Source organism: Cydia strobilella, chromosome 2 (genome assembly GCF_947568885.1).
Source record: "Cydia strobilella chromosome 2, ilCydStro3.1, whole genome shotgun sequence".
In the NCBI taxonomy this organism is placed as follows: Eukaryota; Metazoa; Arthropoda; class Insecta; order Lepidoptera; family Tortricidae; genus Cydia; species Cydia strobilella.
Window position 1 is genome coordinate 21,523,315 of NC_086042.1, and position 15,532 is coordinate 21,538,846.

The 15,532-nt window shown below is 39.8% G+C and overlaps 1 protein-coding gene and 1 long non-coding RNA gene across 3 annotated transcripts in view; one reads left to right on the forward strand and one right to left on the reverse strand.

Moving 5' to 3' along the window:
* Window positions 1-3,700, forward strand: part of LOC134754507 (uncharacterized) — a 100,188-nt gene extending 96,488 nt beyond the window's left edge. The window contains exon 2 of the long non-coding RNA XR_010128918.1: window positions 3,396-3,700. This is a non-coding gene — a long non-coding RNA (uncharacterized LOC134754507). The remainder of the gene's footprint in view (window positions 1-3,395) is intronic.
* Window positions 3,701-6,009: 2,309 nt separating this feature from the next.
* Window positions 6,010-12,785, reverse strand: LOC134753334 (polycomb protein EED-like). 2 transcript variants are annotated; one of them, XR_010128816.1, is made up of 8 exons: window positions 12,631-12,785; window positions 12,278-12,420; window positions 11,494-11,665; window positions 10,055-10,261; window positions 9,376-9,708; window positions 8,345-8,685; window positions 6,778-6,894; window positions 6,010-6,234 (listed from the first exon to the last, which is right to left on the reverse strand). XR_010128816.1 is itself a non-coding variant. In XM_063689206.1 (8 exons), exons 1-8 carry the CDS (start codon window positions 12,652-12,654, stop codon window positions 6,142-6,144), a joined length of 1,242 nt encoding a protein of 413 aa, XP_063545276.1. In that variant the 5' UTR covers window positions 12,655-12,785; the 3' UTR covers window positions 6,010-6,141. The 2 variants fall into 2 exon arrangements, 1 of the variants encoding a protein (XP_063545276.1); XM_063689206.1 differs by having other exon boundaries at window positions 8,533-8,685.
* Window positions 12,786-15,532: the final 2,747 nt, after the last annotated feature.

Sequence of the window (15,532 nt, forward strand, 5' to 3'; positions counted from 1 at the left end):
GGTTTAACTAATTTTTGACGTCGACCATATCTAAATGTAAACCATTTGTTCATGCATGCACATAACTTGTAGGTATATATCACTTACGTAATACACTAGTTTGCTACAGCGTTACCTTCTCGAGGTTTCGTCTCTTCGCTTCGTAGTTGTTACATTATAACGTTAATCCTACAGTAGTAGTAGATCTTCGTTGACGACTGAATTGTTAAAATTGGCGTGCGAATTGAAGGAAGCCATATTGCTGCTGTTATAAATTATAAATGTCGGTATAAATTAGCTCTATGCATGAATTTATTTTTATTTTTGGATTCATAATTTATATCGTTGGAACACCGGAAATGATAAAAATACTTTTGTAAACCTTAACATTATTTTATTAAAAAATATTTAAAATGTTGAAAATTTTTGAGCGGTTAAAACGCTCATAATTTTTGGCGCGAATTCGACAGAGCGTGATGACGTCACACGTTGGGCGGCCCAACTGACGTTTGCTACTAATGACACTAATCTGTCGAACGCGTGACGTCACGTGGCGTTTCGAGCGTTTCGCTCACTAGCTTTTCGCGGGCAAATTTTTGTACTTTTTATTTATAATTTTAAGTAATTAAATGGTAATTTAAAAACGGAAATGCATTTGTAACATGATATAACGGTAACACGAATAAAACATATTTCGTTCAAATATAAACTTCATGCATGAGGCTAATTGGATTCCTTCGTTGAGATAGTACACTGGTTTCGAATGTTTTTTCGCGTAATCTGATCGCTCTCAACTATTTTTTTTATCTGTCGCTAATACTTGTATTTTTTTATTTGGTTATACTTACATGTGTTCTTAAGTACGTATAACTAGATATTAGAAACAACATAAGTATTTTTTTCTGAATCCATACTAATAGTGAGGCTAAAGGCACATCGTACATGGTACGCTGATAAAAGATGTATTATCAGCGTTATTTGCCAGAACTTAACAGACTTAGGATGATGTTGTTAATATGTTTATATTATTGTTTTTGACATGTTTTCTTGGTGAATTTTTTATATAAATAATCTTTAAGTAATGTACCATCAATGCGTTCGAGTGTCATAAGTTTTTCTTACGTGCCAGGTTCGCCTGGGTGATTGTTTTAATTTCTTCAGTAATTTAATTTATATAAAGTGTCTCATAATATTCATAATACCTATATTTATTGATAATGATAAACCAATACTAATGGCACTGAAACTCACTAATATAGCCCTCAATCAGTACTGAATTGACAATGTTAAAATAAAACTAATCTGTTATTAATAAAACTTAAATTAATTTGTCACTGAAAGTGCATTTTGTTAAGTATTTTAATAAGTATAATTTTACATTCCCACGTCAATGTTGATATCTTTTTAAGAAAATATTTTAGTTAAGTATACTTTGCGCATAGCCTCACGGCTAAAGACCGCTCGTTGAATTCACTAGGTAATTAATGTGGAGAATACCGTCTATAAGGGAAGTCCGTCTACAAGCTCTTTAGTCGCTTTTAAGAGCCCGGTAACGATTTTAGAGCAAAAATGTAAAATTGATAGATTTAGTCGTTGAAATTGTACACCTTTTGTTACGTAATATCACTAAACTCGATACAGCGCTTTTAACTCTTGCGTTAATACACATACTCCACTTACAGATGGTCTGTAGACCAGGAATGAAAGCATCCTTTCTGACTGTGTCGTCTGTGTCTGAGCGACGTACGTATGCAACTACGAGAGTTCTCGCCCTATGACTGTCTTCCCTGCAAGACATTGTATATGCTGGTCTCCCTCACATTGACCTTAGCTTATTTGCCTCCATGTATCAAACATTTGTCTTCAATAATAAGTAGGTGTTGTACGTGAGGCCATGAGCAGAGTAAATTTATCACTAGCGATACTAGTCGAGGTGTTGTTGTCACGTTTTTTGTATCGTCAAGCTCAATGTATTTGTTATGACTGTGATGTTTTGTATGATTGCTTATCTTTGAATGTGTAAGTTGATTTAAATTCAACAATGACTGCGATATAATAATAGCAGGTGACTGGTACACATGAAATATCAAATAACAAAATTAATAAACTACAAATAAAAGTTGAATTAGTGGAAATAAGTTACTACTTTTCGTTCGTGATTGCTGAAATAAAGGCACAAATGGTCGGGCTTCAATTGTGTTCTAGAAGTACATCTAAATAAAAAATATTACAAATAATGTTGTACGTGTTGACGCAAATACACATTGGACGGGTGGAATACCACCCTTTAACATTTTACCAGTTAAGTGTTATTGTTATAATGTTTGCAGCCTAATCCAACTCGAATATTTGTATTCAACAAAAACGTTATTAGAAACAGAATTTGTAATTTAAGTAGGTACGTTTATATTCAATGAATTTACACAAATGCACATTGGTTATTGTTTCTAAACAACAGTCTTTATTGTTAGTTTGATTACAATAATGATTAAAGACTGAATTAAATTGAAAATTACTAAAATCAATTACACTTCGTGAATTAAAAGGTTAAGTATGAACGGGACCGGATTTCGCGGGGGGGTGAGAAGATACTTGCGACCTTGGTCTTCGGTTGCCGCCGTACGTCGCGTACTTCAATTTGTATAAACTGAATACCTACTAAGGCCTTGGACCGTTTAGCAAATAAAAAACCGGCCAAGTGCGAGTCGGACTCGCGCACGAAGGGTTCCGTACCATTACGCAAAAACGGCAAAAAAAAACAAGTTTGTTGTTTGGGAGCCCCCCTTAAATATTTATTTTATTCTCTTTTTAGCATTTGTTGTTATAGCGGCAACAGAAATACATCATCTTTGAAAGTTTCAACTGTCTAGCTATCACGGTTCATGAAATACAGCCTGGTGACAGACGGACAGACAGTGACAGACAGCGGAGTCTTAGTAATAGGGTCCCGTTTTTACCCTTTGGGTACGGAACCCTAAAAAGGCCAAACAATAAAAACAACAGATTCCGCCGCAACAGCGGTGAGACTTGACAACGCTCAACTGGACCTTGAAAAATCCGCAGTTTGCCAATCCCTGACCTTGTTAAACCAAAATATTTCTATACCACACGCTATACTGTTTCACCCTAAATTGGTGCCGGTGACGGCTGTCAACCCGACACGTTTTTACGAGTATCTTATGAATTGTAATGATGGTGTATTCCCATTTGTCCCGGCGGGGTGTTTTCATAAGAATCATTCCCATTAATCCCCGCCTCATGTATGGCGGCGGTCACAAATGAAAACTAAATAATTGTTTTTTGTTTATATTTGACTGAATTAGACTATTGTTCAAATAGGTCTTTCTTCACTCCCCGAAGCGTGCCGAACCGCAACGAGTAAGTTATGTCCTAACCAAGTCTTAACCCTTTACCAGGCTGACATTTCAAAAATGACAATCGAATGTCAGTCTTACTCATCGAAAATAGAACACATGTTTGAAGTGCCGTATGTGGAAAATATAAACCTTTAGCCTGGTAAAGGGTTAAGTAGAGAAGAAAATGTTTATTAAATCGGTGTTAGTTTAGATGAAAGTGATTTATGTAGGTACTAGGACACGTTAGTAGAAGCAAAATTATTATTGTACGTAATGAGTAGCGGACACGAGATAACACCTTGGCCCCTGTGATTCATTTAGTTAAAACTAGGATTTGATAGTCATTAAATAAAATTTGTCATAGAGCTGTGTTGTTTTATTTATATGGTGACACCTGGCTCTTGACATACTTCGACACTGAAGAGTTATTTATTGTAAATATGAATTTTTGATCGCCATCCATAAAGACAAACTTTTTATGGTTTGAGTTCTTATGCGTTTTTTCCTGTGTGACACCATACAGTTTGAACGTTCGAATGTCCATAAATGATTATAGTAAAAAGTAGTCCATAAGTCTATAATAATGCACGTTCAAACCTTCCACTTTTAAAAGCTTTGAATGTATTGATCTGCATAAATGTACCTAAATCGTTGAGTATTATACCGTCCACAGGAAAACACCCGGTTACGCAACATTTTAGTATACCATAGTATACCAAACCATTTTAGTATATAAAACATTGCAAACCTATAAAAATACAGGATCCAGTGTACGGGACGTACCTACGAGGTAAAATGAGATAAATGCTGTCATCAACTCTTAAACAAGAGTACATATACAATACAGCAGGTGAAACGAAAAAGTCAGGAATGAGAACTGACTTGATACCATTTTTCTCTCGAAATAAAAATAATAATTTAAATAATAATTTTTGTAACCATCATGCTAGTACTACTTTTTAGTATAAAAGAAGTATTTAGTTTTAGATTTAAGTGTTAAATACTAGATTTAAAGACACAAACATAATGGTTTATACACTAGCGATTTCGGAAGAGCGGGGTTTTCTGTCACAAGCATATCTAATGCTTAAAAGAAGATCCCATTCCATGCTGTAAACTACTTGTAAGGAACCAATAAACATTTTTTCATTTTCAAATAAAATACCGTCTTGTTTATTACTTTTCCCACTGTTTAAAATATATTCATACTTCATTATTGTTAATCTAAAATATGTTTAACCCTTAAATGCATAGTGATGGATGCAGCTTACAAAACAAAAAACATAATTTTTGGCATAATTAGATAAAATTGATTTGGTCCTGTATAATTATTATAATCGTAAATTAATACTTTCAGATGTTTTATTAAAATTTGCGCAGCATATTAAATATATTAATAACGGGTCACTCACGTGTTTTAAGTCGAAAACGCTCGACATGTTTCACTCCGTACCGAGGAGCATCATCAGGAGCTTGCGTCGACGGTGACGGACCGGCGCAGACTGCGGGCCGCAGCCCTCCGCGCCCGATGACTCGGCGCGGGCGCCGGTGGCGGCAGGGGGGGCGAGAAACTACCCTCGTTTACCGCATTATTGTCAAATGATGGGTTGCACACAACACTCACTACGTCATTCGCTAATGGTTCGTCCACACTGTCCACCGACGTAGTACCCAAAACAGTTTTCCAGCTCGGAGGCACTGACCAACCACAAACACGGTTAAAATTCGGATGACGACCAATTTCGATAGCCTCCCGTACTTTTCGCTGAATCACAAACTTTTCTTTCGCCAGCACGGTTACCTTATCGAAACGTATATAGTGAGTCGAATCCGAATTCGGAATTCGGTACGGAGTGAAACATGTGGAGCGTTTTCGACTTAAAACACGCGAGTGACCCGTTATTAATATATTTAATATGTCTGTGTCTCACGGAAGTTTTCTTATTAAATTTGCGCAGCATTTTAGTTTTCATTTGTTTTAAGACGCAATGGCGGAAAATTTTGAAAAGTTGGTGATTTTTAGTATTATCTGTATTATGTGATTTAGGCGGTTTTTTTTCTTCGGGGTTTGCAATTGTTTTATATTTAAAATCTTTATTATAGGTATATCACAAATAGTGTACCTTTCTGATGGTAGTAAGATTTTTCATATATATCTTACTGAAAATTATATATTTACACAAATATGATTTAGCCGTAGCTCGGAAAGCGGCCAAGTTGAAATGGGACTGGGCTGGTCATGTCTGCGAATGCCGGACGACTTGTGGGCCAAGTTTACCACGGAGTGGGAGCCCCACGAGTCTAACCAAGGATCCGGCAGACCTCGTCGGTGATGGCGGGATAACTTGGACTCCTTTTTGAGAAGCTGGCCAGATATAGCACTAAACAGAGACGAGTGGAAAAAGAGGGGGGAGGCCTTTGCCCAGCAGTGGGACACAGTGGGCTCTGAATAATAATAATGATTTAGCCTATGTAAATTCTAACACTGATTTAGCAGTGAAAATCGAATGTTTTAATTTTTTTTCCAGAATCAGTAAACAAATTATGTAACACATATATTCATTTCAGGCAAAAAGAAAAAAAACATGCATTTAAGGGTTAACTGTGCAAATATAAGTAAATAAATAAAACCAAAAAGTTACTAAGTAAATTTGACTAACGTCCAATTTTAATGTTAAAGTATCACAAAAATGTTATTAAGTCTTTAGCAACAATGTCAACATTATTTCGAGATATTAAGTTGAGATCAGCTCAGCTGATGCAGTCGAGGTCCGCGCTCGTTCGCGGTGGGTCTCAAATCGCTTAATTAATTGGTGTTGTTGTTGACGCGGTCCCATCTCCAAATGGTCCCGTCGTCGCAACACGCTACCAGTACTTTGCCGTTACGTGATAACGTCACCTGTAAATAAAAATATAATATACCGTCAGGTGACAAGCAAAACTTACTAATTACTGAAAAATATCCAATATACTGTATGGGGTTCTTCAAAAAAAGGAGTACCTACAGGTTTTTAAAGGATCGGTAACGCGCATGTAATACCCCTAGAGTTGCAGGCGTCCATAGGCTACGGTGACCGCTTACCATCAGGCGGACCGTATGCTTGTTTGCCACCGACGTGGTATTAATTAAAACTGCACTTTTGTTTGTAGCAAATCGCAAATACTTGCCGCGCAGAGAGGAATTGTTCAAATCATGCTGTTTAATGTTTAATCAGCTGTTAGTTCTGCGCACTGCGCAGTGCGCAGTTGCGCACTACACTTTCTTTCGTCGCAATCAGCTGTTGCTGCTCAATTAAGTGATTTTAGATAAAGCGCCACCGAAAGCGGATGTCTTCTATCGCGGCGCGCTAGTGTAGCAATATTCGCATAGCAGACATGACTTTATTGGACCAGCCGCGGGATAGTGTTTACTTTGTCTATTTCTAATATTTATTTGCTGTACCTGTCGCACGGCGGCCACGCAGCGCGGGTGCTGCAGCTGCGCCACTCGCGAGCCGCCCGCCACGTGGCCGAGCTCCCACACCATCGTCTTCCCGCACTGGTTGCCGAGCGCGATCACCTAAACACAGGCCACACATTACTAATACCATAGAGTAACTTATACTAGAGCGGTACTGTCATAGTAAATTCTGTATCCATCTATTACGGATTATCTTTGCTAATACCTATCACGTTCTCAATAATCTCAATTATTCCATGATATTTTCAGCTATTGTGGCTTTCATTAGCAATATAAAGAGAACTTGAAGATTTATTACAACTGAATGGGACTTAATCGCACATAAAGTCTGGCGTCATCGTCAGGGTCGACAACGCATATCTGACAGCACCGCTGCAGTCGCATTAGATGCACGCATCTATAGGCTACGGTAACCACGTTCTATCAGGCGGGCCGTGTACGATTGTCGCTGTTGAAGTACACTCATACGTAACATATGAAAAAACCGGCCAAGTGCGAGTCGGACTCGCGCACGAAGGGTTCCGTACCATTACGGAAAAACAGCAAAAAAATCACGTTCGTTGTATGGGAGCCCCATTTAAATACTTATATTATTCTGTTTTTAGTATTTGTTGTTATAGCGGCAACAGAAATACATCATCTGTGAAAATTTCAACTGTCTAGCTATCACGGTTCATGAGATACAGCCTGGTGACAGACAGACAGTGGAGTCTTAGTAATAGGGTCCCGTTTTAACCCTTTGGGTACGGACCCCTAAAAACGTTCAGAACGGATGTTGGTAGCTTACCCGCTGGGTATATAGTCCTTTAGTCGACAGCGAAGCGTATGAACCATATCTCGCACTCCTTGTAGTAGAAGCGGTGCACGAGCGTGACGGAGCTGTCGCCGGGCCGCGGCTCCGCGTCCTCCAGCCGACCAGGCTTCCAGCAGATTATCGCATTCTCGCACGACTGCAGACTACATGGATATTATGTTGGTAGCTTACCCGCTGGCTATAGTCGACAGCGAAGCGAATGAACCATATCTCGCACTCCTTGTAGTAGAAGCGGTGCACGAGCGTGACGGAGCTGTCGCCGGGCCGCGGCTCCGCGTCCTCCAGCCGACCAGGCTTCCAGCAGATTATTGCATTCTCGCACGACTGCAGACTACATGGATATTATGTTGGTAGCTTACCCGCTGGCTATAGTCGACAGCGAAGCATATGAACCATATCTCGCACTCCTTGTAGTCGAAGCGGTGCACGAGCGTGACGGAGCTGTCGCTGGGCCGCGGCTCCGCGTCGTCCAGCCGACCAGGCTTCCAGCAGATTATCGCATTCTCGCACGACTGCAGACTACATGGATATTATGTTGGTAGCTTACCCGCTGGCTATAGTCGACAGCGAAGCGTATGAACCATATCTCGCACTCCTTGTAGTAGAAGCGGTGCACGAGCGTGACGGAGCTGTCGCCGGGCCGCGGCTCCGCGTCCTCCAGCCGACCAGGCTTCCAGCAGATTATTGCATTCTCGCACGACTGCAGACTACATGGATATTATGTTGGTAGCTTACCCGCTGGCTATAGTCGACAGCGAAGCGTATGAACCATATCTCGCACTCCTTGTAGTCGAAGCGGTGCACGAGCGTGACGGAGCTGTCGCCGGGCCGCGGCTCCGCGTCCTCCAGCCGACCAGGCTTCCAGCAGATTATCGCATTCTCGCACGACTGCAGACTACATGGATATTATGTTGGTAGCTTACCCGCTGGCTATAGTCGACAGCGAAGCGTATGAACCATATCTCGCACTCCTTGTAGTCGAAGCGGTGCACGAGCGTGACGGAGCTGTCGCCGGGCCGCGGTTCCGCGTCCTCCAGCCGACCAGGCTTCCAGCAGATTATCGCGTTCTCGCACGACTGTAAACAACATGGATATCATTAAAAGCGTCACCTTTTTACTGCTACTACTATTTCATCTAATATGCAATGGTAAAGTTTAATGGACCGTTAAAAATTACAGTCTGTCATTCATTGAAAATGGAACACATGTTTGAAGTGCCGAATTTACCAACTGTGGCAGTCAAAAGATTCAATATTATAGCAGCTGATAACATGTGCCACCGTATACATATGTGCGTCTGACAAAATATATGTACATATAAGGCGCTTCGTGCATTTTATTCCGCTAAGACATCCAGTCTAATACCTATGCAGTAGAAAACTCATTGTGGTTCGCATATCTTGAGTTGTCTTTATTGCATGAGTCTGGGCATCCAAAATGATAATTTTGCTGTCTCTATTTTGTTGGAACTTGGCAAATTAAAAATGTTATAGGACATTCTTACACAGATTGACCAAGTCCCACGGTAAGCCCAAGGAGGCTTGTGTTATGGGTACTCAGACAACGATATATATAATATATAAATACTTAAATACATAGAAAACACCCATGACTCAGGAACAAATATCTGTGCTCATCACACAAATAAATGCCCTTACCGGGATTCGAACCCAGGACCATCGGCTTCACAGGCAGGGTAACTACCCACTAGGCCAGACCGGTCGACAATTATGTTATATGTAAAACTTCATAATAGTTAATGTTACCTTCGACAAAATCAGATCACCCATCCATCTGACGCAATCCACATAATTCCTATGTATGTCCCTCGTCGAGAAATCGGGAAAGTGTTCTTTCAGCGAATTAAACGGTCTGAGGGCGCGATGTGGGTTAAACGAGTAGCTCTGCTTGATGGCCTCGTGCATGGAGGGCTTGTCGAGGCGCCAGAGCTTGAGCGAGTGGTCCATGCCGCAGGACATGATGCGCTCGCCCTTCAGGTCGAAGTCGGCGCTGAGGACCTCGTCGCGGTGGCCTTCTACGCCGCCGAAGATCGCGATGCACACGTCCGTCATGATGTTCCATAGTCGGAGGGCGTGGTCCTAACAACGTAAAGTAGGTATTATGCATTGGTTGGGTTTATACAGAGTTCCTTTAAATAGCTCTTACTCTCAAATGGGTAACTTGTTTAATTAGTACCATTTTGGCGGTTTTGTCAACAAGGCTCTATTTGCACAATTTTTTCTCTACCGTCTTGAAACCAACAAGTCTCCTCGTGAGACCATTAACCATTAAGGGCCAATTGCATCAACCACAATTAACGGACTGATCAATGACAATCAGCAGTGAACTATTAAATTTCCTATACAATAAATCTTTGCGACTATCTTAATGGTGATGGACTGATGGATAGTTTGGTGCAACTAACCCTAAGTGTGGAGTACAAACCTTGCTCGCAGACAGCAGCAGGTTAGGGTCCTTAGGGTGGAACTTGACCTCGTTAATGGCGTGTCCGTGGCCGATATAGTGCTTGATGCATGTGTGCGTGGAGGGTTTGAACACGCGCACGACCCCGCGCGACCCTGCCACCGCCAGCAGTGGTAGCCCTGTTTCCTCTTCATAAGACCAGCCACATGTGTAGAAGGTTTCGTCCACCTGAAGTATTTAGCAAATTAGGGTAGGGTCAAGGCGGAAACAGTGGCTCAGTCGCCCAAATATCGCCTCTCTCCTGTTGAAATTAGGTTGAGTGAGCCACTGTACCCAGCCTTTTACTACCGAGCTACTGTCTCCTCCTGTATACTGTGTACTGACTAATGCCTATGGGCTCAGTAACTCTACCTCTAGCTACAGTTTTTTTGAGAATTACTGCACCATACCAACATTATTGTGCTGTTGATTGTTGAAGGTGAGCCAGTATGAAGGCTAAATTTGTAAGTTTCTAAGCTTACAAATTTTAGGGGTGTCCAAACTGCAGTTTGAGAGCCGGATTCGGTCTGCAGATCCTTTTTTTTTCATCCACAGAAAGGATGCAAGAGAGCCAAAAGCCTGGCACTTGGCTCTCGGATCAAAAAGTTTGTAGACCCTTGGCTAAGCGGATTCTGGTGTATCAACATCAAAGTAATACAGTCAAACTGAGCTTGAAGTTAACATCTAATCCACTTAACCCAATTTGGTCCATTTAATATGGTTGGGCAGGTCCATTATATTTTCCTGTTAAGTTTAAGAGGAAAGGGGACAAGGCCATGTGACGTGACGGCTTCTTTATAAAACATGGTGCTTATTTTCCTCTGGATATTAACAATAAAAAAATATTTTTACGCAATTTGATGTATATTAACCATAGGTATGCCTGTTTGACTTTTTTTCGATTTTGTGATTTATATAAAAGTTAGGAGCAAAAAACCGGCCAAGTGAGAGTCGGACTCGCGCACCGAGGGTTCCGTACTTTTTAGTATTTGTTGTTATAGCAGCAACAGAAATACATCATTTGTGAAAATTTCAACTGTCTAGCTATCACAGTTCATGAGATACAGCCTGGTGACAGACAGACTGACAGCGGAGTCTTAGTAATAGGGTCCCGTTTTTACCCTTTGAGTACGGAACCCTATAAACATTTCCACACCTATTTTTAAAAGATCCTGTTTCTTATAATAATCAAAATATAAATAAAGGGGCATAGGTGTGGTTACTATACATGAATAAATTGTGGAAAAATATTTTTAATAATGTCAATATTGAGGCAGGAAAATGGGACTTATGTTTGTATAGAGAACCAGTCGTCCACTATAGTCATAAACTATGTCACTACTTCATTTCCAATTGCGACATGCACATTTTGCTGGTTTAGATGAGATAATAAAGCTAGCTACTGGTTACATGTAACTTACATCAGGATCTGCATAGCACTGAAGCAATTTAACTCCTCCAGCCTCCGGACACTCATAAATGGAGACTCTGTTGCTGCCCACCACTGCAAACACTTGCGGCTCATCCTCCCCCAGGTGGTGGTTGAATTGGCAACCAAACAGTGGCAGGCCATGGTCTTCTTTGGCACTACAACTGTTGACAGAAAGTTTTTATGACAAATGTTTCCATAATAAGTCCATTGAAAGCTTGGGTTTCAGTGATGAGCCATGGTGAATAAGACTATTTTGCTGCTATTTAACTCTTTAACTGTTCTCTAGTTGCAAATCACCAATTTTTCCATATAATACTATAGAATATGGGACACTAATGTCAAATGTAATACAACATAAATGTTAAACATACATTGAGGTTTTTGGTGCAGGAATGTTTTACACTAGCCAAAAAAAAACTGTAAAACTGTTTTTTTTTACTTTTCTAAGCGCATTTGGAGCTTACTACCTATTTTTAAATCATCATCATCCTCATTGGCCTTCAACATCAATTAAATGATGGTTTAAACAGCGTCCCTAACACTGCGGCACTTACGTAAATTATAGTTTAAATCATAGTTTGGTAATTATTTTACAATAAACAAAGTTATAAATACACTAATTCATTCCCGCACCAAAAACCTCCATGTATGGTTATAAAGTTACCACTATTATTCTTTAATGATTTGCTTCTGACATTGAGCAATTCATTAATATGCGAGTGGGTGCTGATTCCTATTAATTTGTATTTTTGTATACATATAATTATGCTTACTTGAACTTGTATGGTGGTTTAACTGGCTTTGTGACACTTTTCTTTTTCCCGCGTCTCCGTTTCTTGCCACGAGTGTTCGTTGGAGTCTCACTTCTGGAAGTGTTGTCAGTGTTTGATGTGCTGTCTACGCTAGATGTGTCGTCCTAAGTAAAAATAATGTAATTAATCTTTAATCATTGCAATCATGTAATCGCTTTGAAGAAGTTTCAAAAAGCAATATTTAAGTGATTAAATTTCTTCATTTGGAGTAAAAGATGTCGATATCACGGAAAACTTACAGCAACAAAATCGAGAAGCCTCTTTGTTTGGTTACGTTTACAAAGATAACACTAGATCTTAAGCATGATACTTACAGCTTCATTGTCCGACAAATTCATGGTGGTTACTTTTTGTGGCAATTTCACGAAATAATTTTAAAATGTTTATTTCAATAATGAACTTAATACATTAGATGATATTGATATTTTAATATCACCACAACGGCGATCGGCGTCCGTCCTAAATCTAAAATCATACCATACCAAACGTCAAATGTCAAATTTTCGCGGGAGAAGACTCGGATACGTTCCGAAATTATGAAATCGAATATCCATACCAAAAGGCACACCACACTCGTGCGCAAATCGCGGCGCGAAGCCGCGAACGCGAGTGTGGAGCCTAGTTCGCTAGTCAGCAAAATCGACTCCTCACTCGCGTTCGCGGCTTCGCGCCGCGTAGTCTTGAGCGGGCTAGATTACAATTCTCAGTACTCACCATGAATCTATAGTTGGTCAAGCAAATTTAGCAAATCTTGTCAGAAGAAAAAGGCGGCAAATTTAAAAAATGTAGGGGCGAAGGGTTATCGTCCCATAGAAAATTTGAATTTCGCGCCTTTTTCTACTGACAACATTTGGTTGACCAACTATAGTATAACTGGATCGGTCATGAGGGGTGGGGGGAAATGACCGAACGGGATAGTCTTATGCAAGTCTTATGTATCTTTCAGTAGGAGTAGCAGAGAAAGCGCTATTATTGTTTGTCCTAGTCACAGTCTCACATATTTTTTTATTCCCCACCGTAAATTTAGTAATACTAAATTTTTAGAAATAATATAAAATATGACTAATCAGATTGGCGAAAAATTGTAACCGTCTGGACTGCCCTTTTTAGAGCGTAGCTACCATAGACCTAGCATTACATAGATGAGCTATACGCGTGCGCCCGTGAGGGACAGAACATAAGCAATGCGATGCAATATATATGATAGGTCGAGTAGATTTGTAGCCCACTATAATTATACCATAAATAATCATAAATAAACCATACTAAATTTAGTATGGGCTATAAATAAACCATACCAACCACCAACCAACCATACTAAATTTAGTATGGTTTATTTATGATTATTCATGGTATAATTATGGTGGGCTACAAATCTACTCGACCAATCATATTGTCGCATTGCTTATGTTCTGTCCCTCACGGGCGCACGCGTATAGCTCATCTATGTAATGCTAGGTCTATGGTAGCTACGCTCTAAAAAGGCCAGTCCAGACGGTAACAATTTTTCGCCAATCTGATTAGTCATATTTTATATTATTTCTAAAAACTTGTCAAAAACCTGTTAAAGGTACAGTATATATAAGATATAAGCAAAGATATATAAGTTACTAAAAAGGCTAGTCCTGCACTCTGGTGGCAGAACATTGCAGTAATATCCCCTAATCTATGACCTAAAATTCTCGCAGTTTTTGTTTAGTTACCGAATTCCACGTTAGATGGCGCTGTTCCGTGTACTAATAATTTTCAATCGTGCGGACGTTGTCGAAAATATTACAGGCAAGCCACAGTAAGGCTGTCAATACCTAAAACGCGCACACTGTATATTTGTATCGGAGTTAATGAGATAGCACTGTCGCATGGCGCATGTTACTGCAAGGCTGCAGGCTGCAAGGCTGTTGCAAGGGAATAATAAGAAAACTGTTGAAATAAACCAAATATGCATTATTTGTGTAATACATTCTACTCATTAGCGGTTTGAGTATAAATGTTTTGAAATTGTGATTTTAATTGCAGACCCACGTAAAGTAATGTGCGAGAGTGGTGAACTACACTTTCGAGATCGTTTATTATTAAAATAAAAAACAATTAAGGCCCGAGAATAGAGCCTTGGCTTACTTCAGAACGGGTATGATATGGAGGTGACTTGAGGTGAGTCATCCGTGACGTACAAACTGTTCTCGATGTTTAAAATAGCCAGCAATAATCCTAAATAAAGTCTGCGTCTTCTCAAATGATTTTTTCGCCAAAGACCCTAATCTGTTAAACAATAGTTTTTTACGATACATGTGCGGAAAAGAGGAAATTCGACACGAGTTGCGAATTACCTTTTCGCACGTGTATCGTACAACGTTTTACAGTACATATGGCCCTTTAATTTTTCGACATATGCACGAAAAGTGCTCTTAGTGCGAGAAAGTAGCACCATATGTACTGTAAAAGCCTTTGTTCCTTTTATGCGTGCGCGTGCCCATTGTTGGTGAGCGCGTGGGTGTACTTCCTTTTTGGCGAAATTTATTTCGCCAAATTTCACTTGGCAACCAACTTTTCGCCAAAGTTTCATTTGGCAAACCAATCGTTGGCATAACCTTACTTCGCAACCATTTCATTTCCCAACCCCATACTTGCGAAATGAAAATGACGTACTAGGTTAGGTTAGGTTGGATTATGTAAATTTGCGAAATGAAATTTCGCCCAACTAAAAATATGGGATAAATCGTTTGGGAACTGAAAGTTTGTCAAGTAATATTCGCCGAAACATCAGTAAACCGAGTGAGTGACCATTGTGTATCAGCGAGTGGTATGCGTTCACCAACAATGGGCACGCGCACACATAAAAGGAACAAAGGCTTTTGTTTACCCGGTCTTTGGCGAAAAAATCATTTGAGAAGATGCAGACTATAGTCGCGGAGTGAGCCAAACGCGGTGAGTTTCTCCAAAAGGATGTCATATCGATACATAATATATATTATTATCTACTTGTAAACCTAGATCAAGGTAATAAAATCTATTAGATAATAAATTTGTGTTAATCGAACGTATTTAGTGCTAATTCCATGTTGACTGTTGCTGAGGTAAGGGCAGATTTTTTTAATTCGAAGTATTTGAATAGATTCGAATATTTTGGATAAAGAAGAAAGAATAGCAATGGGACGGTAGTAATATAAGTAGTTTATTATTGAATTCTTATTTAGTCTACTTAAGTCTACGCAACTT